This window comes from Talpa occidentalis, unplaced genomic scaffold, assembly GCF_014898055.3.
Source record: "Talpa occidentalis isolate TD23 unplaced genomic scaffold, MPIMG_talOcc4v2.1 talOcc4.6, whole genome shotgun sequence".
Lineage (NCBI taxonomy): Eukaryota > Metazoa > Chordata > Mammalia > Eulipotyphla > Talpidae > Talpa > Talpa occidentalis.
Window position 1 is genome coordinate 92,034,341 of NW_023604972.1, and position 24,932 is coordinate 92,059,272.

The 24,932-nt window shown below is 40.8% G+C and overlaps 2 protein-coding genes and 1 non-coding gene across 8 annotated transcripts in view; 1 reads left to right on the forward strand and 2 right to left on the reverse strand.

Annotated features, from left to right (window-relative positions):
- Window positions 1–4,275, forward strand: part of AGGF1 (angiogenic factor with G-patch and FHA domains 1) — a 30,017-nt gene extending 25,742 nt beyond the window's left edge. Inside the window, exons 14-15 of the mRNA XM_037529463.2 lie at window positions 228–327; window positions 1,572–4,275. Coding sequence (XP_037385360.1) covers window positions 228–327; window positions 1,572–1,772 — 301 coding nt within the window. The 3' untranslated portion in view covers window positions 1,773–4,275. The remainder of the gene's footprint in view (window positions 1–227; window positions 328–1,571) is intronic.
- Window positions 4,276–9,812: 5,537 nt separating this feature from the next.
- ZBED3 (zinc finger BED-type containing 3) lies at window positions 9,813–23,219 on the reverse strand. Of its 6 annotated transcripts, none has more exons than XM_037529771.2 (3): window positions 23,051–23,219; window positions 16,170–16,304; window positions 9,813–15,492 (listed from the first exon to the last, which is right to left on the reverse strand). In XM_037529771.2, exon 3 carries the CDS (start codon window positions 15,476–15,478, stop codon window positions 14,777–14,779), a length of 702 nt encoding a protein of 233 aa, XP_037385668.1. In that variant the 5' UTR covers window positions 15,479–15,492; window positions 16,170–16,304; window positions 23,051–23,219; the 3' UTR covers window positions 9,813–14,776. The 6 variants fall into 6 exon arrangements, with proteins under 6 accessions (XP_037385668.1, XP_037385673.1, XP_037385671.1 ...); XM_037529776.2 differs by lacking the exon at window positions 16,170–16,304 and adding an exon at window positions 19,370–19,478; XM_037529774.2 differs by lacking the exon at window positions 23,051–23,219 and adding an exon at window positions 17,665–18,675.
- Window positions 17,922–18,059, reverse strand: LOC119230239 (small nucleolar RNA SNORA47). Its single transcript, XR_005121701.1, has one exon. It is a non-coding gene; the product is annotated as a small nucleolar RNA SNORA47 (small nucleolar RNA).
- Window positions 23,220–24,932: the final 1,713 nt, after the last annotated feature.

The window sequence follows — 24,932 nt, forward strand, 5'->3', positions numbered from 1 at the left end:
TAGCATGTACAGAAAAGTACAGTTATGTTAATATCAGTAATATAAGATTAAAACATAGCCAAATACAAATTATTGTCAAAAAATAGAAAATAATCAGGAACACCTTAAGTTAGTTAATTTTCCAAAGTAGTTATATTACTTTTTCTTAATTCATTAATTTTTATATATGTATATATATGTCTTAAATGGTCTTTAGAAATCAACACTTATCTAAATTTTCTTTAAAGTGAAATTACTGATAGCAACAAAGGTCGGAAGATGTTGGAGAAGATGGGTTGGAAAAAAGGAGAGGGCCTAGGAAAGGATGGTGGAGGAATGAAAACTCCGGTAAGACTTGTGATTTCTTTTATTCCATATTCTTACAGAAGATACTTGCTGTGCACCTACTGTATGCCAGGCATTGCCTTTCAGTACTCAGAATCAAGTAGCAAACAAAAGTAGACTTGATTACTCCATTTGTTATGTTCACCATTAGAGAGAGAGAGAGAGAGAAAGAGAGAGAGTGTGTGTGTGTGTGTGTGTGTGTGTATTGTGTATAAACACAACAGGATAGTGCTATTTTCTAAGCCAAAAGTTCTTCTGTGTCTTTTAGTTTTTTTAGTAACTTTTTTACTATGTCTGGCACTAAACAGTGTGGTATCAATCAGTGTTTACAAATAGGGAGATTATTAACTGGAGATTCTGTTTCACGTTCAAGAATCTCACATCACAAACAATAAAAGAATGTCTAAAATTATACAGAGGTTTTTCTGTAGTGTCATGGTTTAGTGGAAATTGAGATTATCTTTTACGAAAACCTTCCAAAGTAACATGACTGAAGAATTTCCTTGTACCTAAATATGTAATGCACGGATCCATGTGAATTTAATGTAAACTTTCTCATTTTCATTGAGATACAATGGGGAGGACATAATTTTTGTAGTTAGAATGTGCTGTTATCACTTACTAGCCATGTGACATAGGGCAAGTATAAACTTCAGTTTTTTTATGTAAAAATGAGGATGATGAGAATTGTTTTTCAGAGATGTTGTAAATCTAAAACTCCTAGCATTGTGCCTGACATATATTAGGCACTCAGTAACTGGTAGCTTTTAATGGTTCTTAAAATAATGAGAAATTCTACCCTCCTATTAGGAAAATAAGTCAACCTCTTTTTATGACTCACTGTTTAACCTATCTGTTCGCTCATTTAGGTGAGACTAAGAAAGTTGGTTTAAATATCTCTTTTCCTTTAATTCTGTTTACAGTGGGATTATAGATTATCATCTCAGTCAAATTTGGTGATTGCTATTTAAGGAGCACTCTCCTTTCTCTGGCATCAGGTGTTCTTATTGACAGGCAAGGCTATAGAAAAATGACTTTAGGTTTCAAGTGTAATGACATATATATTCCTGTATGTATTTGATGTATTTGTTAGGTTTTTCACTTGCAGCAATCTTTTTTAAAATCTAAGAATTCCTGTTAGAAGTATCAAGTTTATGGGTACAGAAACTGGACACATAGCCTTGACACAGCAGATTTCAGTGTGTTTAGACTCTACAGTAAGTCTTCTGCTCAACTTTTGGTAACAGATCCAGCTTCAGCTTCGGCGAACACATGCAGGCTTGGGGACAGGCAAACCATCCTCAATTGAAGACATTCACCTTCTCCAGAACAAGAGCAAAAAGAACTGGGAAAAAGCACGAGAGAGGTTTGCTGAAAACTTTCCAGAAACTAAACCTCAAAAAGATGTACCAGGGACTGTGCCTTGGGTTAAAGGGACAATAGAGTGAAAATCACTCATAGAACACATTCAAGTTTTTTCGTTTTTTTTTTTTTTTTAAAGAGTATGGAGACTCTTATTTTATTGCAGAACTTTACTCTCCAAAAGTCAGTGGCACAAAGGAGCTGTGTCACACTTTACCCCCTCATGAGTCAGAAATGTGTAATAAAGTATGGTTTGCAGCTTTTAAAAACTATTTTTTAAAACTCATGAATAATGACTATATCAAGTCATGCTGTGAGTGGACTTAAGCTTATCAAACCTTATTTTATCTTGTCATTTACCAGACCCATATAAGCAACTAGCCATATAAGCAAAATTCATGTAACTACTAATGACTTAAATGTACATTTGTCCTTGTCGCCATATATTCATTACTGCAAGATGCACAACAGACGAAACATCAAAGTTGTAAAAATAATTCAAACTGTGTGCATCCTTATTTATGCCCTTTAGCACTAGATAAAAAAAAGTTGGAAAAACATGGGTAGAGGTGCATAAATTTTTTTGTCCTGGAAATTACCTAAGTAACTTTATTGAAGAACTAATGAACAGGTGACATGTAGAAAATTAGTCTTTCATTATTTTCTTCTGTGAAGAATATGTTGATTTGTACTATATACTAAGCGTTTACATTTGGTTTGTTTCATAGCTGAAATATTTAGATATGAACAATTGAATACAGTATTGAAATATTCAACGTGTTGACATTTGTAGTTTTGATAAATCCCATTGCTGGCAATGGAGTTGTGCCAGAAAAACTGATTTCTAGTGCAAAAGGATTACCTAGCCAAGGCCTCAAACTCAAGATATTTATTGAAATGACCTCAAATGCAATAAAAGTATTATAACATCAAATAGAGTGATTCATTGAACCAATGATATAAACATAATGGTCTGCTTTGAACTCAGGACCAGTCAGAATTTTCCTCTTTAAATTGGCTGACTAAGAACAAAAGGATAACCTCAAAGTATTAGAGAACTGCAATGCAGCCTTCTAAGTGCAGGTGTCACTGCTCTGCCAGTTATCACCATGCTCTGTTCAACTTTTCTTTTCTCTCTGCTTTTTGCTAGGAAATTAATGCTGGAACTGGCCCTTTTCAGGCAGTGAATATAAACTATAGCTCCCCCATCTACTATAAAGAACTGTCTTTTAAGATTTAGAAATAAGGAAAGGAAAATTCTGAAAAAAATTATACAGTAGGGAAGATAATTCAGAAAGAAGGCTATCTATTGGAATTTCTAGTCTAACTGGTACAGGGTACTTAGGAAGGTAAAGGGGTGGGGAAAGAAATATAAACATATTACCAAAAATAAATATTACCTAGGGCCAAATGAGTTGCCAGGTTCTTGTAAGGTTCAGCTGGGGTAATCAGGCCCTATAACTCCAAATCTGGGCAAAGTATTTTCTGTATATTTCTTGGTCCTTTAGAATTTATATATAGGTAAACATTGATCTTGGAGGCAGCAGGCATGTCCTGCATAATTTTCTTTAAAATAGATTATTCTCTTAAATGTTGTTTTGGTACTGGTGCCTTGAACATAGATAACAATATAGGACCTCTAAAGTAGACTTGGCTTCTGGATAAATCTCATTCATTGGATTACTATGCTACTGCCTATATAATATTTTCCATTTCTGTTATTAGATTGGGGGAAACTTTTCTCATTTCTGTTTTGTTAAGGAAATAGAGACTTGAAAATGGTGATAGAACTAAAATATATGTGATATTTACATTATTAAAACCCTTTGCAGATCTAAAGTCTCAGGGCTATATTATATAATGGTTCAAACATTGAATAATGTCTGGGTCTATTTCCATCTGTGAAATAAGACTTTCACATATCTGTCTTGAAAATGAGAAAATGTATATGAAAACATTCTGTAAATTGTAAAAATGTAGTATACACGTGAGATTCTATTTGTTTCAAAGCATAGGTGTGAATTATGTACAATTTGGATTATACATAAAACTGTTTTGTGTCTAATATTTTAAATTACAATTTTCTCACAGTTTAAATGTATTAATAATTTTCATATGTTTAAGTGGAACTACAAGTTGCTGAATTTCAAGAAATCTAACGTCTTATATTTTGTCAGAACATGAGAAGCTGGTAAAATTGAGAACACAAGAAACCATCAACATCAGAATGTGAAATAATAGAAATTGTTTTCTAGAATTAAATAGCTACAAAGCACTTACTCTCAAAAAGAGAGGAATTTTCTTTCTGCTTTAAAAAGTTATACTACTGATGCTTCCTTTTTTATTCTATTTTTATTTAGCTCACCCAAATGAAACATCTTCCAAGTTTTCATGTAAAAGATAATCTCATACTTGGCATATTTTCAACAATCAGGGGAGAAGATAGAAATCTCAAACTGGGGAAGCAAGAGGTGTCAGAGATTGTGTACAAAGGCCATTTATCAAGTTACAGAACAGAGGGCTGTGCTTGGCAGGGAGCCAGAAAATTTTTCTGGGCCCAACACCTAAAGGTACTCACAAGAATAGTGAAAAATAGTTTTCCTATCATCTTGTTTTAAGTGTGCTTCTTATTTTTGTACAACTCACTCATATCTGTGCTCTGAATCTTTTTTTTTTAAATTTAAGATTTATTTATTTATACAAGCCTGGGTACAGTCAGAAGCGCGGGAAGGTGAGCGAATTCACCAGAGCCAGAGTGGGGAACAGTACAAGCAGACTGATGAAATACACTGCTGAGGGGAGCAGTGAGCTCGGCAGGAGAGGTCTATCGCGCCATGTGGGACCCTCGCGGGCGGCTGGGGATCAAAATGGTGCTGCAGAAGCTGCGGGCAGCTTTGCAGCCTAGTTCTCAACCTCTGCGCCATCAACCACTGCTCCGAATCTTCGATCCAACCATTTCATTTATTTTTTTCAGACTCCCAAGTGGATATATATTTGGATTCTTTAAAATGAGCCAGTGTTTATGTATCTTCTCTATGTGTATTAGGGCCTGACTTTCTGTCTGCTTAACTATTCTTAGTATTGGCTTATGCTCTTACAGTTGCAAAATGACTTATGGAAGGCTTATCATCATATTCATGTCCAAAGCAGAAAGAAAGGGGAAAGAAAAATATTAGTGTTACTTCGTTATTACCTACTTATATCAGGAAAACAAAAGCTTACTCAGAAACTCTCACAGCAGACTTCTCCTTAGGGTCATTAGTCAGAACCCGATAACATGACCACAGAGCTGCAAGGGAAGTGAAAAGATGGGCAACAGGTTAGTCTCGGCTGGCTTAAGCCAATCAGAAAACCATTACCTGGGACTGAACATGTTGGAATAAAAGCAGGGTTCAGTGAGCAAGGCAGAGGGTGGATGATGGATATTAAATAGACAAGTAACTGCTTGCCATATCACTCAACTATCTGTGGGGACTGGCAGGTTGATGAAATTGTGATGCAGCCCTACAGTGTAGGGCTTTGTAGTCATTCAGGTGAGTAAGATAGATCTGTCTATACCTGGATACAGAAAAATATTCTCACTACATTGCTGATTTTGAAAAGCAGATTGTGGGAAAATGTGTGTATATAAACCCACTAAAAACATTTTAAGGGCACATAGCAAGTTGTAATTACCCAAGGAGTGAGTAGACTTTCACTTTTTATTATTTCTATATTTAAGCTTTATTTTTTGAAAATATTTATTTATGCATTCAAGAACTGGGGTACAGGCCAGAGGTGGCGGGGTGGCGGTGAGAGGATTCACCAGAGACAGAGTGGGGAACAGAACAGGCAGATTGACAGAAATATACAGCTGAGGGGAGCCGCAGGCGAGTCAGGAGAGGTCTGCTGTGCCATATGAGTTGCTCCTTGGCCAGGGATCAAACTCGTGCTGCAGTGGCTATGGATAGCTTCATAGGTTGTATCTTAACCCCTTGAGCCACCAGGGAGCCTATGTTTAAACTTTAAAGTAGGAATAATTGTGTTGTATTCATACACAATTACAATAAGTAGAAATGTAGCATCACGAATTGGTGAGGACTTCAGGGCTTAATCTCAGGCCTTCTCTTTTATGCCCAGTTTCATTTACCATCTATTACCTATGACTTCCAGGCTGTCTTAGCCAGTAGACATACCCAAATCAAAGGCACCCTAAATGCAACTTATCTAGAACTAAACCCAGGTGTCTTCCAGTTGACTCTCTCAGCTAGCAGCACCATTTATCCAGTTGTGCCAGCCAGAAACCTAGGAGAAGTCCTGTATTTCCCCCTCCACCACCCTTGCTCCTCTCCCCTCTAATTTTCAGTATAGTAAATGAATTCACTGTCACCACTCACTGGGACTGTAATCTATTAGTCTTCTAACTGGTTTCCCCACAGTCACTCCTTACTGCCTCAAGCCTGTGTTCCACACTGCACTCAGTGCCTTTACAGCTCCTATTTTGTCATCCGAATAAATCTTCTCATAGTTTTCCATTACTCTGAGGAGAGAAAACAAAATCCTGGTCCACAAGAACCACTGCCTGATTGAACCACTCCAACTTTTCCAGTGCTTTCTTGTATTCTCCTGTTTACTTTCTGGACTGTAGCATACTGGCTTACTTCCAGTTCCTCAAGGATGCCATGCTTTCTCTCAACTCAGGGCCACATACATTCTGCTATACATGGAAGGCTTTTCCTCTGCCCTTTTCCACAGTTAATTCTGACATTCTTTAATTCTCTGCTAGTTCTTCAAGTATATTCCTTGGACTAATTGCTTTGATAAAGTCTTAAAAATGTGTATCTTTTTTATTTAAACAACTTATTTTGATTCATAGTTATAATTAGTGTGATTCGTATAACTGTATAGATCCTGAAGTGCTGTGACCTTGGTTTTTCTCATGATTATATGCCTAGCATCATGTCTGACATGTAGAGGCATAGAAGTGAAAAGCAAAATGGGTTTTCACTGCAAGAGGCTTGATACGAAGAGAATTTGTTATGACTCAGGAATTATGGAAGGAACTGAGAACAGAGAACCTCTAAAGCAATGGCTTTCAAGCCTTTTTGTCTGTGAACTACAATAAGAAATACAGTTTATATCATAGCTCAGTCTATGAGTTTTTATGTATATATAACAGGTTTTATATCTCAATACTTATTCTTATAATACACTCGTACTTTTGTTTTCCAAATCACTGATTCCAATGACTGAATTGATTATATAATCCACTAATGAGTTGTGTCTTACAGTTAAAAAAAATGATCCTAAGATTCATTGTTTGACAGAACCCATGGCATTGTCCTAAGAGCTGCAAGTGTGTGTGTGTTTTGGGGTGGGGTAAGGAAGGGTTAAGTTGCCAAAATGGTGACTGTGCTTTTCATGCCATTACCAGAATAGGTCTACACAGATCTGGTTTACAATTCATACTTCCAAATAGATTTCATAATGAAACGGTTTCACTGCCGATAGAAGAGGCAGGAGGCAGTAGTGAGGGGAACCCACCCACTTACCTACTCCAGCCATTCTAGCATATTGTGTCAAAAAAAAATGGATTTTTTCTCTTTGGCAAAGAGGATATCCCCTGAAGGATTTTAATCAGGAAAGGGCCCTCATTAGATTGCTTTATAACAGACTAATTGAGGCGAGGCAGAGTGGAGGCTGGCAAACCTGGAGGGTTTGTTCCATCTATCAGGTATTTATTGAGCACCCACTAGCTACTGTACAGACCTATGAAGATAGGAACTTTGCTGTATCTTCAGTACCTGCCACTGGATTAGACGCTTAGGAGGTATTCAATAAGTGTTAGGATGGATAGAACACAATGTGGTATGTCAGACACTGTGCTGGATACTTAATATCTTCTTTATTCCTTCCGGTATTTTATGAATTAGAGGGTTAGAAAGGATTTTATTTTTTCTCAAGGTCAGAAAGCCCACATGACACAATGACCAAGCAGGGGTTTATATTTTTATTCTTTCCATCCCAGTGGGGTGGTTAAGAGCACTGGCTGAAAAGTCTTGACTCACTTGGGTTTGTGTTATCATTTTACCATTCCTGAGCTGAGTGACCTTTAAACATTTATTTTTTTTTTAATATTTATTTATTTATTTTTTTTATATAGAGGCATGTTTTCTTTCTTTCTTTATTTTGTTTGTTTTTGTTTTTTATACATGCACTGGGTACAGTCAGAAGCGCGGGAGGGTGAGAGAATTCACCAGAGCCAGAGCGGAGAACAGAGCAGGCAGAAGGACCGAAGTACACTGCTGAGGGGAGCAGCGGGCGGCAGGAGAGGTCTGCGCGCCATGTGGGACCCTCCTCCGGTGGCCGGGGAGCAGCCGGGGATGGAACCGGCGCCCCAGAGGCCGCGGGCAGCTTCGCAACCCAGCGCTCAACCGCTGCGCCACCGGGGAGGCCCACCTTTAAACATTTAAAGCTCTGTACTTACTGTCTTCATGGAGTTTTAGAAAGTTTAAATGAAATAAGGTCTGAGCACAGTGTCCTGTGTCTAATAAGCTCTTAAATATTAGTGATTACTAGTTGTATTATGCTGTGTTAGCAAAAACAAGGGCACCATTGTAGGAGTAGAATTCTGGAGTAAGATGGCTATTGAAGTTAAGGAAAATGGGGTCAGTATCTAGATGGTTGTTTTATATCCCTGAGCTATTGATAGGAGATGGAAGTGGACAAGAAGACTGAGGAGCTGAATTTCTTAATATTAGTGAACAGGAAGTTGGTAGAAGATAGAAGAGGGACTTTGTAGGTGACCCTCAAAGGAGAGATGGATTATGCTTGATTTTGGACATGGAGCCATCTGGAGAAATAATGGGAAGATCCAGTAGGCCCCTGTGGGAGCTGGGGGGTTGCAGAAAGAACTCCAAGAAGAGCTGGATTTTAGGTAATTTCATATATGTATCTTTCAATAGCATGCATTCATTCAGCAAATAGCCATGAAGCACGTAACACAGGCCAGACACTAGTCTAGACACTCAGGATACAGTAGTAAACAAATCGCACAAGGTTGCTTGCATTTTTGGAGTTTGAATTTTTTTTTTTTAAGATTTATTTATTTATTTATACAAGCACTGGGTACAGTCAGAAGCTCAGGAGGGTGAGAGAATTCACCAGAGCCAGAGCGGGAAACAGTACAGGCAGACTGATGATACACTGCTGAGGGGAGCAGCGGGTGGCAGGAGAGGTCTGCGCACCATGTGGGTCTCTTGCCCGGCGGCCGGGGATCAAACCAGCGCTGCAGAGGCTTGATGGCAGCTTCACTGCCCAGTGCTCAACTGCTGCGCCACCAGGGAGGCCCTGGAGTTTGAATTTATTTTTAGATATTTGGTAGGAAGTAAAAGCCAAGAAGTCACATGAAGACTTACTAGTTCCAAAAAGGGTATTCTGTTTCTGTTCATTTCAAAGTTTTTTTCAGAGCCAAAGTTTTTGGGTCAGAGTAAGGAGGGATTTTTTTTTTTTTCTTAATATTTTCAGATCTGTCTCTAAGCCAGACCTTTTAAGGGGAATCTTACAAGCTCTGCCTTCAAAAAAGTTTTAGTCATGTTTTTTAGGACTCAGGATATGTAGAAAACAGTTAATCTTACTGAAGCTGCAGCCCCTTATTTAGCTATGTACCTCCTCAATTTCACTGAGAACAATATCAAGCGTCTGCTTAGGCAGATTTTAAATCTGAAAGGTAGATTATTGAAGTATAGAAAGAAAAAACAATCAGGTCATAGGAAATTAGAGATTGTGAAGTATATGTAAATCAAAAAGTCCCTGGAGGGTGAGGAGTAGTCTCAATGTGAATTGAGGTATACCATGTCTTCTCTTTGTTGAGCAAGAATGACTTTCAAAAATTTTCAGTGAAAAGCTAGCTTCATTAAAATGCCATAGTATTCATTGCCTAGAAAGCAGAAGACAGGGAGAAGTTGGTGGAATATTATTAGATGTACTTAAACATGTGATAATGTGTTGCTTAGTTTCCAATTACTAGTAGAGTTCAGAGGCCAGGAAGGTTGCCAACTCATTCATCTGATCATTACTTATCTTGATCAAAGACCCAGGAGAGTATATACTGAAATAATAAACTTTCATTAGCTTTTAATGTTTTTCCTTAAAGCCTTTATTTTAATACTGTGAAATCAGATTTCAGAGAATGTCATAATTAAGGTTTTCATAAAAAGAAACATTTAATACTGTTAAAATATATAATGACTCCCAGTGCTACCTGAATTCATTCACATCATAAACCCACTAAAGTGAGCTTTAATCTCTACTATTACTGTGCTACCTTTACTTAACCTTTTTTTTTAAGTTTTTTTTTTTTTTTTATTTATACAAGAACCGGGGTATAGGCCAGATGCACGTGAGGGTGAGAGGATTCACCGGAGACAGAGTGGGGAACAGAACAGGCAGACTGACGAAATACACTGCTGAGGGGAGTAGCGGGTGAGACAAGAGAGGTCTGCTCGCCATGTGGGTTGCTCCGAGGCCAGTGGGGATCGAACCAGCACTGCAGAGGCTGCGGACAGCTTCACAGGGCTGTGCTCAACCACCTTCGCCACCAGGGAGGCCCCCTTTACTTAAGCTTAATGTATAACACTTTCAACAACAATCTTTCCTGGAGAGATTATTATATAGTACTTCAAGGTGACAACTTTGAATGGAAAAGTACTTAGGTGGATATTTATTTTGATATATTTACTTGTAAGATTTGTCAGATTACAGTCACAGGTAATACTGAATTTTGACTGTAGCGAGTCATTTGGTAAATCAGGTATAAAATTTATGTTCTGATAGAAAAAAGTTCTAGCATGAAAAATGACTAGGCAAGCTTTTGTAGTTTGCATACGGCTACTCAGGAATCATCCCATCCTACTCTTTTTGGAGTCCATTGAATTGGTTTCAAGCTCCTATTCAGGTAAGAGCAATAGAAGGTAATAGTTTTTGAGTTTAAACTATGTGTCGGAATTTGCCTAAATATCTTACTTAGTTCTTAAAACAACCCATAAGGTATATATTGTCCTTATTTTACTGATAAGGAAAGTAGGTTTAGACAAGTTAAGGTGGTTACCAAGTTGACACCTAACCTGATGGAAAGCTTAGATTTTAATTCACATCTGATTCTACAAGCTTGATCAAACCCTCCCACATCAACACCTGGCTTTCCTAGTCAACAGGATCCAATCATCACACAAATTTACAGCTTTCCATATGATGGAGGTGGACTAGACAACGGTTACATTTCTTTCTAGGTTTTTCTGGAAGTGGGATTATATCAGTCCTTGTATTAGAGATTTTGTTTATTTTCACTAAGGAAGCTAAATACTGATGGTGAGGATTTTTCCGTTGCAAGATGCCAATTTTTACTTTATTAAAATAATTCATTCTTGGTATAGAAAAATTACAACGAAGAAGTGTATAAAAGAAAGTCCCTTAACTGTCACACCAGCACTCAGTCATCGGTCACACCAACTGTTCTGTTGTTTCCCTCAACGGGCTATTTAGATCCCCAATAGCTTTCTTGAGGGAGCAGCTAAGATTCTAAATCTTTGATTTATTGTAATGTTTCTAACAATTGGTGAAATAGAAGAGTGACTTTACAGATGATTTTTTTCTTATTCTAGAAAGTCAATTCATATCTTCCAACTCAGCTTACCCACATAAAGAAGTTAAATTTCAGTACTTAAGGGAAGTAACTTACACTATTATAAAAGGTAAAAACTGCAAAAGACAAAAGAATATACTAAAATGTTTACAGTTGTTTTACCAAGGTGACAGGACTACAGTCCTTTTCTTTCTAGATTGCATTTGTGTTATTCATATAGTGAAACAAAAGGTAGTTCTAAGAAAACCATTCCTGATAAGGACATGCTAGAGTAGTTGATTGGATATCAGCGCAATAACTAACACTAAACTAAATCTTTATTGACTAAACAGCTTTTAAAAACTATTACTGCTATTTCTTTTTTAGGTTATTTTTATTTCTGTTACAAAATCTCAGAATTAAAGATAAATCCATAATTATCTGAACTGTACCATAAAAATTCTTAAACTCATTGTGTGGGTTCAGTGCATTAAATATTTATTGAGCAACTATCATATGCAAGGCACTGTAGGTGTCAGATGAGTGAAGTCCATTACAATCCTCAAGGGGTCAAGGTTTGGCAAGGGAGATAAAACAAGAACCCCATCTAATACCGGAGGGTTCTGTTTTAAGGGTTATTTGTTGCAAAATGCTAAGGATGCAGAGACAAGCATCATCTCTAATGAAAAACAGTTGAATTTGAGCTTGATCTTAGAAAAATGGGTGGGATTTTTCATACTCAGAGGTCAGAGACTTAGTGGAGGGAAGGATAACAATAGACGTAGAGGTAGCAAGACCAGGGCACATGAGAAAGAATAAGGAGTCTGTTAGGCTGGAGGCTACATTAGATGTAGGGGAGTGGACACATAAGACTGGCACCAGAGTGGGGGTTTTAAATGTAAGCTGCAAAGTCAAAGCTTATAGCTAATGGGTAATTTGATGGGGGTGTGGAGCGGGTATGCTTTGAGAAGGAAAAGTGATATAATCAATGTTGGCTTAGGGCAGTTCCTTTGGCCAATTTAACATCAGGTAAGGGGATTGAGGGAAAACAAGGATGGGGAAGATGAACCCCCAATGAAAGATAATTGAGGCCTAAGCTTTTTGGTATATGGCATCAGATGAAAGTTGTGATATTTTGTAGAAATATACTCAGTAATCAGGGACCTAAGAGCCAAAGAGACTGGAATTCAAATCTTAGCCTCTAAGTAGCTATGTACTAAGAACTTTGTTCCCCTAAACTTGTCTCATCCTCCACAAAATGGGCTTAAGCACCCTTATAGGCTTCCCATGTGGTATGCAATTATTCTTATAACACATTTAGCATAATCCTGGCACACTTGGTAAATACTCAGTACATGGAATGCCACTGATTGTTCTATATGGGGTTGGAGCTGGGCAGGAAAACAAGTGTCAGCTCCTGCTAACAAAGGAGACAATGTAGCAGCTGGGAGCATGGCATGTGGAGGTAAGGCCTGTATTCAGCTCCACTACTACTAATCAGCTGTGATCTGCTGCTTAATCCTCTATCTCAGTTTCCTTAGTAGTAAAATGTGCATAGTACTAATACCTCTCCATAGAGCTGCTATGAGAATAAGGGCAACACATGCAAAATGTACAGTATATGCCTGCTACATTTTTAGCAACCGGTGTTAGTTACTGGGTGGAGAGCAGGGCCTCGGAGTTGACGTACACCTTCCGTAGCAGGAGATAGAAGTAGAGAAGAGACATGCAACAGGGCATTAGACATGAAGGATGAAGAAAAGACCCAGACAGGACAGTCAAGGCTGGAGGTAGTCACGAGTCATTGGCACAGAGGTGATTATTATGGTTGTACAGATAGATGAGTCAGAAATAGGCCTAAGAAAACAAACAAATCTAGAAGACATTCTATAAGACAGATGACAGGGATTCTTCAAAAAGTGTCATGGAAAAAATTATGGGCTGTTCCAAACTAAGAGACTAAAGACATCAAAAGTAATGTAGGAACCTTGATTAAACCCTGTTTTTTAGAAAAGACAAAAAGATTCTGTTGGGACAATTGAGAACTTTTGAGCAAGGATTCTACCTTAGGCAATTATATTCTTAGAAATGATAGTCATATCACAACATGTAGAGCAATATCCTTGTTCTTAAGAGAGAGAAGCTGAAATACTTAAGGATGAAGTGTCATGCACATATGGGGTGAAGAAAAAGTAAATATGATAAAATGTTAACACTTCCCTCTAAGTGGAGGTTCTATATGGATAGTCATTGTCCTTGCCTTTGAACTTTTTCTGAATGCTTGAAAGTTTTCAATAAAAAGTGAGGGAAAAAAGAACCTGAAGAAAAATTGGGAACCAGTCTACCAGGAAAAGGGGTTCTTTGGAGGAAAGGTAAGTTCTGTCTACCAAATGAGAAATTTCAAAAGAGGAGAAATTAAGCATAATGAAGGCTGAAAATAAATCACCATCTTTGGCCATTGGGAGACTGTGGTGGCTTCTTAGAAACCAGTGTAGTGTGACCTGCTGGCCATGGAATGCAGGATAAAGAATAAGGAGAAAGTACAAACTAGGCTCTTCTTGGGTGGTTGTCAGTGAGCAGCTTCTGGGCTGGGGGAGTCTGTCTTTTCAGTACAAGGAGGACTGAATTTTACTGAGAGTGTCTGGGAAAAGGGAGGGAATGAGCCAGAAAAAGAGGTACATTAATAGAGGAAGTGCCCAGTAAAGGTGGAAGAGGAATGGGTGAGAACAGAGATGAAAAGTTGGCCAAGGATGGGAGGGATGCCTAGAAGTAAGGACTGTAGAGACACATGTGAAAGGAAGCACCACTCCTAGCAACAGGGGGATGAGGTCACATACTGTTAGTCCTGCTACAAGAGGCGTGAGACAGGAAAGTGTCACGACAGCTGCCACCGGGTCTGAAGTGGGAAAGAACATGGCTGAGGTAAGAAAGGGTGCACTTGGGCAAGCCCGGGAAGGGCGCCAACAGAGGGGTACTCCCAGGCTGCCCTGATGAAGCACGGATAACGGGTAAAAAGCTGTCATGAAACTAATGAATGTCGGTCCCCTTTTTGGAACCTGGCACTGGACAAACATTCATTAGGAAATGAGTAAACTTCTCTTTTAGGGTAAAATGCTTTATCCTCATTTTCGTGGCTGCCCGGGCTGGTATATGGCCACGTGATGTGCCAGTCTCCCTGGATAAGGAAGCTTCTAAAAGTCACAGAATAAGGGGCTATGGCTCCATGAGATCTAGTTGACAGGCTGCCGGGACTCTCATTCTCAAAGGCAGAGGAAAGCCACCTGGGACACTGATGCCCACGGAAAGCCTACAGTCACTGGAGCCTGCGCTCCAAGCGCCCCGAACTCCAGAGCGTAATTTGGGTTCTACTCTTGCTTCCCAAGAGCTGCTGGAAGCCTCGCACTTGGAGAGCCTGATGGCGCGAGGCGGCAGGAGGCCCGAGACTCTGCTCCCAGGTGATGGTGAAGACACGGACCAGGGTGCAGAAGCCTACAGGAGGACCTTCGTGATGATGCAGCCATCCCTCTCCGCGTCCGGCTCCTCTTTAAGCGGAGTCTGCTGCGGGGCAAGCGCCAAGGCCAAGGCGCCTTCGCGGCGGCTCACTTCCCGCAGCCGCGCCTGCAGCGCTTCCCTCTCGGCCTGCAGCTCCCGCCGGGCCTGGGCCACCGCGCGCTCCCCCTCCTGCAGGGCCCTCCGCCTGCGCTCCAGGGCGCGCTCGCCCTGCTCCACCGCCGCCTCGCGTCGCGCCAGCTCGCGCTCGCGCAGGCTCCCGCGCACGGCCAGGGCGCGCATCTGCTCCAGCAGGCGCGCCCAGTCTCCCTCCGCGGCCGCGGCGGGGCCGGGGGCCGGCGGCGGCGGGCAGGGGCCGGCGGGCGGCGAGCGGCGGGCGGCGCTCTTCTCCAGCTCCCGCCCGTGCGCGCTCCTCAGGTGCTTCCACAGTGCCGGCGTGCCCGCGTGGAAGCCCGGGCCGCGGCTCACCTGCTCGCCGCAGAGCCGACAGGTGGCCCAGGGGCCCGCCGCGTGTCCCGGGCGCGCGGGCGCCAGGTGAAAGTAGCCCCAGGCCTCGGAGTATGGCGCCCCCAGGCGGCCGGAAGGCGCCGGCGCCAGCCCCGCGCCCGGGCCGCCCAGAGCCGCAGCGTCTTCCGGCCCGCGGGTCTCGTCCATGGTCACGGCCAGCTCGTCACTCCTCATTCTGTCTGCGGCGTCTGCAGAGGTAAGGACAGGGTTACGTGTACACACATGCGCACGCCGTGCTCAGCTGAGAATTTAGTTCAGACGCGCAACTTCCGTGACTGTAGGTCAAGAGGAAACCTCACCTTCCTTTGATAACAGATAAAAATCCAATGGTTAGTTTGGATAAGGTGCCTGAGTTTCTTTTTCAGTATTTACTGTTTATTCTTCGGGGTGGGGGGGGGCGGAGAAAGTCTAGAATGTCTAGGCTTTCTTTTCTTAACTGGGAATTCTCTTCAAAATCAGATGGTTCCCCAGTTAGCAAGTGCTTTGCTAAAAATGGGAAGACACATTCTCTTAGATGGGAAGAACTAGCTAAGTAAGCGCCGTGTAGATAAATCAATTTTACCTACTCTTTGCTCTCCTTAAAAAAAGAGTTACTGTCATTTCTCTCGGAATAAGAACGAATCATGAATTCCCTTAACGTGGCAGAACAACAAGCAGAAAGTAAAGCTTCAGGAGTGAAAAACTGGTTTCTTTACTTTAGGAGCAGCAGGACAAGCTTTCTTTCAATGAGGGAACTTTTTTCAAGATGAAAATCTTTTTGTTTTAAAAACAATGTGTTAATGAGAAAACTGGCAGTACAGGCCATTAATTTTTTTTTTTTAATTTAGGAAATAGCAATATACAAAGCAGCTGTCTAAACTTTTACCTTTAAATTAGATGGTGGGCCATGTCATGACGGCCATCGGGTCCCTGTCATTGCTTCAGGGTATGCAGCCAACCCTAGTGCTCTGGTAGAGACACTGCAGTGTGACTCCTGAGTTCTGAAGAACCATCAGCAGTACTAGGAGTACATTCAGAGGACAGGCAGTCGAGTAAGAGAAATTCAATCAAACAGCCTTAAAATAGGTACTAGCAATACTGACTAGCACCTGTCCTTTTTGGTGTTCATTTTTTGTGATCTTCTCATAGGTGCTTGAGTCATAAAACAAATAAAACTAGTTTTCTGTATTGCTCATCCCAGCCACATTGACAAAGCTTAGTCAATACTTTTCGTTAAGTTAGAAAAATAAAGAGGAGTAATAGCTTCTTTCTTTACTCAATACAGTACGTGTTAAAGGGATCAGTATAAAGCAACAAAATTCTTCTTTATTAGGAAAACAACTGGCCATTGCAGGACCCTATCAAACAAGGGGTGACAGACAAAGGTAAAGTTTGTCCTTGGGAAATAACTTCAAAAAGGAGCAAATGTGTGATTCTAGGCAAGTTTGCTTTGAAACTTTAAAATAAGAGAACATATGACAGACTCTTGGAGCTCTTCTGAGAATTTATTTCAAGGGGAAAATCAAGGCAAGATGGAGGGAAGATGCACAATGAAGACAACCAGTGTCCACTCATACTGTCAAGTTTTGAACCAGTAGCAGTGGAGAGGACAAAGTTCCAGAATCTCACTAATGTCACTTGGAATGAATGAAGATAAACAACAGGAAAAATAAGTTGTTATAATAATTACAACAGCATTTAGTGTGAGCTTTTAATTCAATTGGTAAGTCTTGTTTCAGATGCATTCTAGTTTTCTAAACCTCATCCTGTTTTTCCCATCAAGCAAGTCCACTCAGGATCAGGCAGGACATTCAACTTCATCTCTCACATTAAACAAAAAGTAAATTTACCAGAATTATCAAAAAAGACAAATGCCAGTTGTTTTCTAACAAAGGAAATAGCTAGGTACATATCTTCTGATACAGTATGCATTGATTTGGATATGATTACTCATAACGACAATTAGTAGAAAAGGTCTTTATAAAATAAAGGCTAGATTTACCCCTATGGGTATATTAAGTTGCTAAAGTCCCCAAAGTAGGTAGTGGTGGGATGAAGAGGGGAGTTTCAGAGCACCTTTAAGAATAACTTGTAATGGTTTTGGTCTTAAAAATATTTTTTGTGGCCAAACTTTAACTAAAATTATTTTCTACACTTACTTTTTTTAAAATGGAATTTTATTTCCTTCTACATTTGAATCTTATCTTTCCAGAGGTCCCTTTTTTTATTACTGAATATACACAAGCATGGTGAGAATAATATAATGAACCTCTGTTTTCTAAATCAGAAGAGATTTAAAGTTTTTGCATAATATCAAGAGTTTGGCCTTGCATTCTTGAGTTGGGTATTAAAAATTGCACAAAACCTAAAGACTCTCTTACCTGTGTCACAATCTGAGAATAATCATTACTGATGTTCTTGTAAAAGTGCCAAAGGTGACAATAACTGTCATGCTTTACCTCCCTGTAAGATGTCTCTGGTTTCTTCAAATCTGGAATGTCCTAGTAAGAGGCACATACATGGATGCCATCTCTTAGAAGTGTTAACGTGGAAAGAAGGGTGAGAAGCTCTGATTCTGATGTCTGAATCCTTTAGAATTGGTGGAAGGCCTCATCTGCGCCAGGGACAGGCAGCACTACAGTTGTTGGCCAGCACAGTGCTGCCCCTCTGAGGGCGGCAGAGGGACATCCTCTGCTTTGGCAGGCCTTCGCTCTTGGAGGTCTTAACCAGTGGAAGGCAGCACGGTACGCAACTGCCTCACCTTCTCAGTCCTCCACACACAGCTGCAGTCTGGCTCCATTTACAGTCTTCTGTTCAGATTCACTATCTACAGCGAGACTAGCAGTCTGTGGCTGCGGGGCATAACAGCCTACCCAGTTCTGCTAAACATACCCCCAAGCTCATTTACATTGCCCCTCCAGTGTGGTGGGAGAGAAGCCGCCTAGTTAGCCTTCTTTTAGCCTTCTTGGCTCAGAGAGTTTTACACTCTTCAGCCATAACCCGAATACACAGAGATCTTACAGACTGACAAGAAAAAGACCAACAGCCCAAATGGAAAATGGGCAAAAAATATGAGTAGCCAGATGACCTAAGAGCAAAATCAAATGGCCGGAAATTTGTGAATAGACACAGTATCATTTATGTACAGAAAGTGCTGTTGAAGTAACAATGAGGTCTCGTTTTACATCCATCTTGGTAACAAAAATATAAAGATCAGCCAACTAAAGCTAAAAGGGAGTCAGAAAAAGGGATGTATTACTCATGCTTTACTAGGAGGGTTATGAAAGCTTTTAGGAAAGCATTCTGGCAATGTATTAATTAAAAATAGGCAATCAGAGATTTCTGGGAATCTATTCTGTAAAAGAAGTTGTATTTGCAATATGTAAAGTTATATGTATTAGGGGTGTTTATTACAGTGCTAATTTAGAATGGCCAAGAGACTGGGCACGAAGGAATGCCTATCAGCAGGAGAATGGCTGGGTAAATTATGTATATGCACTCATTAAAAAGGATAGATTGGAGTTCTGTCAGATGATCTAAAGAGACTGCTGAAGGAACTACTCAAGGAAGAAAGCAAAATGTAGAAAAGTTTATAATACAGAGAGCTATATAGCGCATGTGCACACAAACACACACACACACAAACTATGGGTTGAGGAGGCTGTAGCTAATGTGATAGGAGGGTGAAAAATGAAAAGAAAAAAAAGGTCTTAAGAAAGCATGCATATGATCTTGCATCTACATTTAGGTAGAGTATATCACTTAGGTCTATACATAACTGAAAAATAATTGGTATAAAACATTCCTCAGGCACATGAACTCAGGCGGTGCTAGGCAATCTTAACTATGGAGGCTGGAGCAGACAGTCTGGTGGCAAAGCCCATGGACTGGCTGCTCAGAGATCTTGTGCACACAGTCTGCCACCATCTGGCCGTGGAGGGAACCCACTGTGGGGTTGCTCAGTATGGGATTTTTCACTGTTCCCTGACCAAAAGGAGATTCTACCTCCATAGGAGATTGATGTGATGGGAGAGCAGACACTTCACTCATCTCCCTGGTATAGGCCAGGTACTCAGGGGATGTTACCTTTTATGGGGTGGGTCCCACTCTACATTTCTTGGTCCTAGCTCACTTGAGTCTCCATCTGCTCATCTGTCAAGGGAGATGACAAGATCATCTGTCTCTGAATTGGTGGCTGAAATTAGATAATGCAAATGATCTTACTAGTGGACTCTGCAGTGCTTTATAAATTCAAGGCCTGAGCAAAAAGCTACCAGTATTTACTGCTCATATTAAGATCTTAGTGGCTAAAAAGCAGTGTTAGTTTTCTCTTTGACATTCTATTATGCAATACATAGTTTAAGTTTGAAAAATTAAGGTCTTTTTTTAAAGATTTATTTATTTTTTTTTATACAAGAATTGGGGTACAGGTCAGAGGCACGGGAGGGTGAAAGGATTCACCAGAGACAGAGTGGGGAGCAGAACAGGCAGAGGGACTGAAAGCACTGCTGAGGGGAGCAGTGGGCGAGACAGGAGAGGTCTGCCACGCCATGTGGAAATCTCCCTGGCCGGCTGGGAATTGAACCCGCATTGCAGAGGCTGTGGTCAGCTTCACAGCGCTACGCTCAACCAGCTGTGCCACTGGGAGGCCCTTAAGGGGATTTTTGAATACAGAAATTATAGGGAGAGAAAGAATAACAGTTCCACCTCCCCAAACAGGTGAAATTTATTTTCACTTTTCCAAACTGACCTTCACGTAGAAGACAATGATTAGCTAGAGTCCTATGATATATACATTTTTTCCTTACCAGGTACCCAACAAAACCACATACCCATTCACTGATGTTTAGCTAACAAGATAAAAGTGAAAAATAAGAGACCGCTTCATTTTCCCTTAAATAATTTTAAAACTATCAGAAAAGCTCAATGAATGTGATCCTTTTGCTTATACCAGTCACTCCATTCACTCTCATTCAAACACTCCAGTGCACAGTTCACGGTCAGGTACGTGCCTGTTGCCCAGGATGCCAAGGGGAGTACATGGTCCCTGCCCCGCAGAAGCCCACCAACTGATGGTGAGAGATGCTGCCACCAATAATTCTAATAATAGTAAAGGCCAGAGCAGTGTCTACTTGTGAGAGTGAGAAGGGCTTGGCCGAGGAGCCCTAATTCAGACATTTGTGTGCGCAACAGTCATTCTTCAGCAGCTTTTCCCTTCCCCACTGCCCTCACAATACAAAAATTCACAAAAACACATTACTGCCAGTGCTAACTCACAAATAAATGTCTCATGCTTGAGTCGTAAACTAGGCTTCCAAGCTCATATTTTAAAATAACATTTCTTGCAGCTAAATAAAAGCATTACTAGCAGGAAATTAATTTAACAGTGGAAATTTTGCAGTCTAGTTTCAAGGGGCGGGCAGAAATGAAGATGATTTTTAACTACTTTGTGAAACAGGGGAGAACACTTTTGTTGGTACCACACCTCTGAACTCTCCTGAAGAAATTCTAGTCTTCTTTTTTTTTTTTTTTTAAAGGAAGTTTTTTTTTTTTTTTTTTTTTTTTAAAGATTTATTTATTTATACAAGCACTGGGTACAGTCAGAAGTGCGGGAGGGTGAGAGAATTCACCAGAGCCAGAGCGGGGAGCAGAGCAGGCAGAAGGACCGAAGTACACTGCTGAGGGGAGCAGCGGGCGGCAGGAGAGGTCTGCGCACCATGCGGGACCCTCCTTCGGTGGCTGGGGAGCAGCCGAGGATCGAACTAGAGCCGCGGAGGCTTCAGGCAGCTTCGCAACCCAGCGCTCAACCGCTGCGCCACCGGGGAGGCCCAAGAAATTCTAGTCTTCTAATAACCTATCAGATTAAAACCCAGATTCCTCATATGATATCCCTGAATAGCAACATAGAGGATAAAAGAAGAGATTAAAATCTGGATGAACAATTTGTGTAACTCTGACTGTAACATTGAGAATCATCCTATAAACCACCCAAGAAAGTTAATTTTATTATTTTAAACTTAGGCTTGTATACATACAAAATGTTAGGCAGCTAAAGGCCAGAGTTCTCAAAAATAAATAACAAATGAATTAGAACTTTATTTGTTCTTTATTGTCAAGGTTGACCACTTCAGGTGGACTATGTATAGTTGAGCTTGGACCTTAGGTGAGAGAGTCACACTAATGTGAAGTCCACACAGACTTGTGTAGCAACACTAAAAACATTTCGATTTATTCCATCCACCAGTAACTTTAATCAAACTAAAACATAATAATTAAAACAAATAATTAGCCTTGACAACTGAAGCATCAAGGAAACCAAGCATCAAGGAATCCATTCATCTCTTACCTGTCTGTCTCTGTTAAAATAGTAGTTTACTGATATGTGTCAGTCTATTTACAAACAGATCCAGACAAGTAATATTCATCTGGAAACACCAGGTTGGAGGCTTAGATGAAGTTAAAAGGTTAGTAAAAATGCCTTCTAAGTGGAAAATGTGGATACCTGGGTCAGAGAATAAAGGGGCAAGTATGAAAAATATTTAGAAAAAAGGTTACACGTGGGCTGTAAAAAATTTACTGCATCTACAGCTAATTATCTGATGAATCAGAGGTAGTCTTTAATTGTGATAAGCCAAACTCTTAGATAACTCTGCAGTGAGCTAAAAGGCTCAGAAGAAATCTCTCCACTGATGTGTTTTTTAAAATTCCCATTGTAAAGTGTTCTGACTTACAGGTCACCTTTGTTTCAGGTCTACATTACTTTGATACGTATGTTCTTAGAAAGAAGTGTGTTAATTCATTTTATCTTGTAAAATGCATAATTTAATATGAAATCGAGTGATTTAAAGTTGCCCACAAAGAGTTTTTTAAATTGTGAATTACTTGGGTTTGGCTTTTGCCCTTTTTTTGTACTTATTGCTAAGTATCTTTTATTGTCAGTTGCCTTTTATTGTCAGTGTACATGTAATACATTAATGAAAAGTCCAGAAAATGAGTACCCTAATTATGTCAATTTATTAAACTATTGCTACAGCAGTTTCTCTGAAACACTCTATCTTGGCTTATTAGAAGTTCCAATGGTGGCAGATATTTATTTTTTTATTTCAAGGAGGGAAAAATAACTTAGCTTGGTAAGCTTCAGGTATTTAGTCAGTGTAATTAATTCCAGCAAGCTGCTCCAGCAAGCTGCTCCAGCACACTACGAACAGATCAGAAAATTCTTTTGTCTGAGCACCACGGAGGTGGGGCTAGTGATTCTTCTTTGAGCGTCTGGCTTGCATTGGGTTATTCCCCAACGTGCAAAAAACATTGAGGTCTCAAGTAAAGAAAGCACACCCCAGGGCACCCTTGCACTGTTAGAAGTCGGACTTAGGGTCTGCAGTAAGGCAACTTAAAAAAAAAGGCAAGCGGATGCTTCTCGATATTCCCACATAACTTTTTTTTAGGGAGACTGTAGAGAAGGAGCAAAAATGGGGTGCTGAAGGAAATGAAATGGGCCTTTACGCAGAACCCCGCATCTCTGCGAGGCCCTTGTCCACCCCCCGCTGCCCCCCCCCGCCCCCCCCTCCCCAACACGAGCCAGCGGGTAACAACAATAGGCTGCGCCGCGGCGGGCTGCGCCTCACCTGCGGACCCGGGGCCCCGGCCGCCCCCGGCTCACCTCACCGACCCCCACCGCGGCCACTTCCAGCCCCCGACCCGGCCTCAGCCGCTGGAAGCCCCTGTGCGCGCTCTGCGCGCGCTGCCGAGTCCCGCGCCCACACTCACCCCATCACCCGCGACGCGCGGCAGGGGCGAGCGACAGGCTGAGAGTCTGGGCTCGCTGAGCCGATCCGGGATCCTCGCAGACATTTTGTCCTGTGCTGCAGCCTCCCCGCGTCCCCCTTAAAGACACAGCGCTCAATTCTGGGTCTGGGGGTGGAAGGGGGCGCGGGAGTGTGTGGCCGGCACGTGGAGGAGCTGGCGGAGTCACTCCTTACCCATCCAGGTCCACAAGGACAGACTTGTGTGTGCCGAGTTTTGAAAATGACGGAGCTTAGTAATTGTTTAACTGTAATTTTTGTTGCATATTTTTGCATTAATCTTCCAAGACCTGTATTCCTGGGCTTGAGTCTCTGAATTTAATTTTCATTCTTTCAGGTTCCAAGGTGTGTGATGGCACAAGGTGTTAGAAAAAATCTCCCAAACCAAGATTTGGACAGATAAAGGTAGGGCTCACTGGTGTTCACCAAAAAGTAATGATACTAGCACAGTGTATCAGTCAGCTTTTGACCCATTCTGCTGAGATATACCACCTAAAGCTCAGCGATTTACAATAACAGAGATTCATTTCTCATCTGCTACAGGCAGCTTTAGCTCTAGTCCACCGGCTTCCTTTATGCCAGTCCAGACAGAAAGATTGCCTCTCTGTGTGCACTGTGTGTTGGACCCGACATTGAGGAAGGAGTCCTGATTTGCTATTTCCATGATGTAAATCCTCCCACCATGGCTGATTTCAAACTACTAACAGTTTAACAAGTGGCTTGCCAAGTTTCTGGAAATGTAACAATCAGCTCTTATACACCTTGGGCACATGCCACACTGGACCTTAAGAGAGCTGGCCTGTCTCAGTTCTGCTAACATTCTGTTGGCCAAAGTAAGTGACAGGACAAAGCCTGCTATCAATGGTGGAAATTAAACACTCTTTGGGAAGCCTAATGTCACATTGTCACATGACAGTGGGCAGAGATTGTGTAATCCTCTTCAAAGAAGAGGGGGAACAACTGGTTATAATAATCTAATCCACTTCACATGTTTTGGTTCAAGTCATTTTTAAAACTTCATTCTTTCTGTAGAGTCTAAAAGTCCATTAACAGAGTTTCTCCCTACCTTTCCAAAGCTGGTTTCAGAAGAAGAAACTTGTGGGATACCCATAAAGGGATAATTTTTGCAATGTGAACTTTATTAGAATAATACTTTCCCCCGCAAGGAACACTTAAAGCTGTGGACATCTGATAAAAAGAAAAGTAACTAGAATAAATGAATCAAGTCAATGCCATCACTTCTTTAATTTTAATTCACAAACAAATTTTTAAAGTATATTGTGTTGGACGGTCCTTTTAAGAAGAGGCTTTTTTACTTTGACTACCTTAAAAACCCATCTGGCTTTTAAGTGATTATGAAATGAGATATATGATATTTTCATTAGTTCATGGAGGAGTTTTTGGTAAGTGCTGGTTATAAACAAAACACTATCCTAAACCTGAGTAAGAGTCTACTGATTCAAGAAAACATTCTTGCCCTCAAGAAGGTTATACTCCAGTTAGACAGTAAGATCAATGCAGCTCCAGGAAGAAAGTGAAAAATGATGTAAGAGGAAAGAGTCAAGTGTCATGTTTAGTTGAGAACAGGTGCAGCTTCTCAGAAATGGCAGTATCCAACCACGCTCTGGGAAGGATAGACTCAGACTCCTGCAATGACATGTTTATTATGCTAGAAAGATGTATTTTGGATTATTTTTAAAGTCCAGAGAAAAGAAACCTGTCATGTTTGTGTTTGATTCAGTCCTCAAACTTTCTTTTTTTTTAAAAAAGATTTATTTATTTATGCATACAAGAACTGGGGTACAGGTCAGAGGTGCGGAGGGTGAGACAGTGGGGAACAGAACAGG

Bases quoted from the DNA above. Each gene is read 5' to 3' on its own strand.
- ZBED3 (XM_037529775.2), bottom strand. From the start codon at position 15,478: ATGAGGAGTGACGAGCTGGCCGTGACCATGGACGAGACCCGCGGGCCG.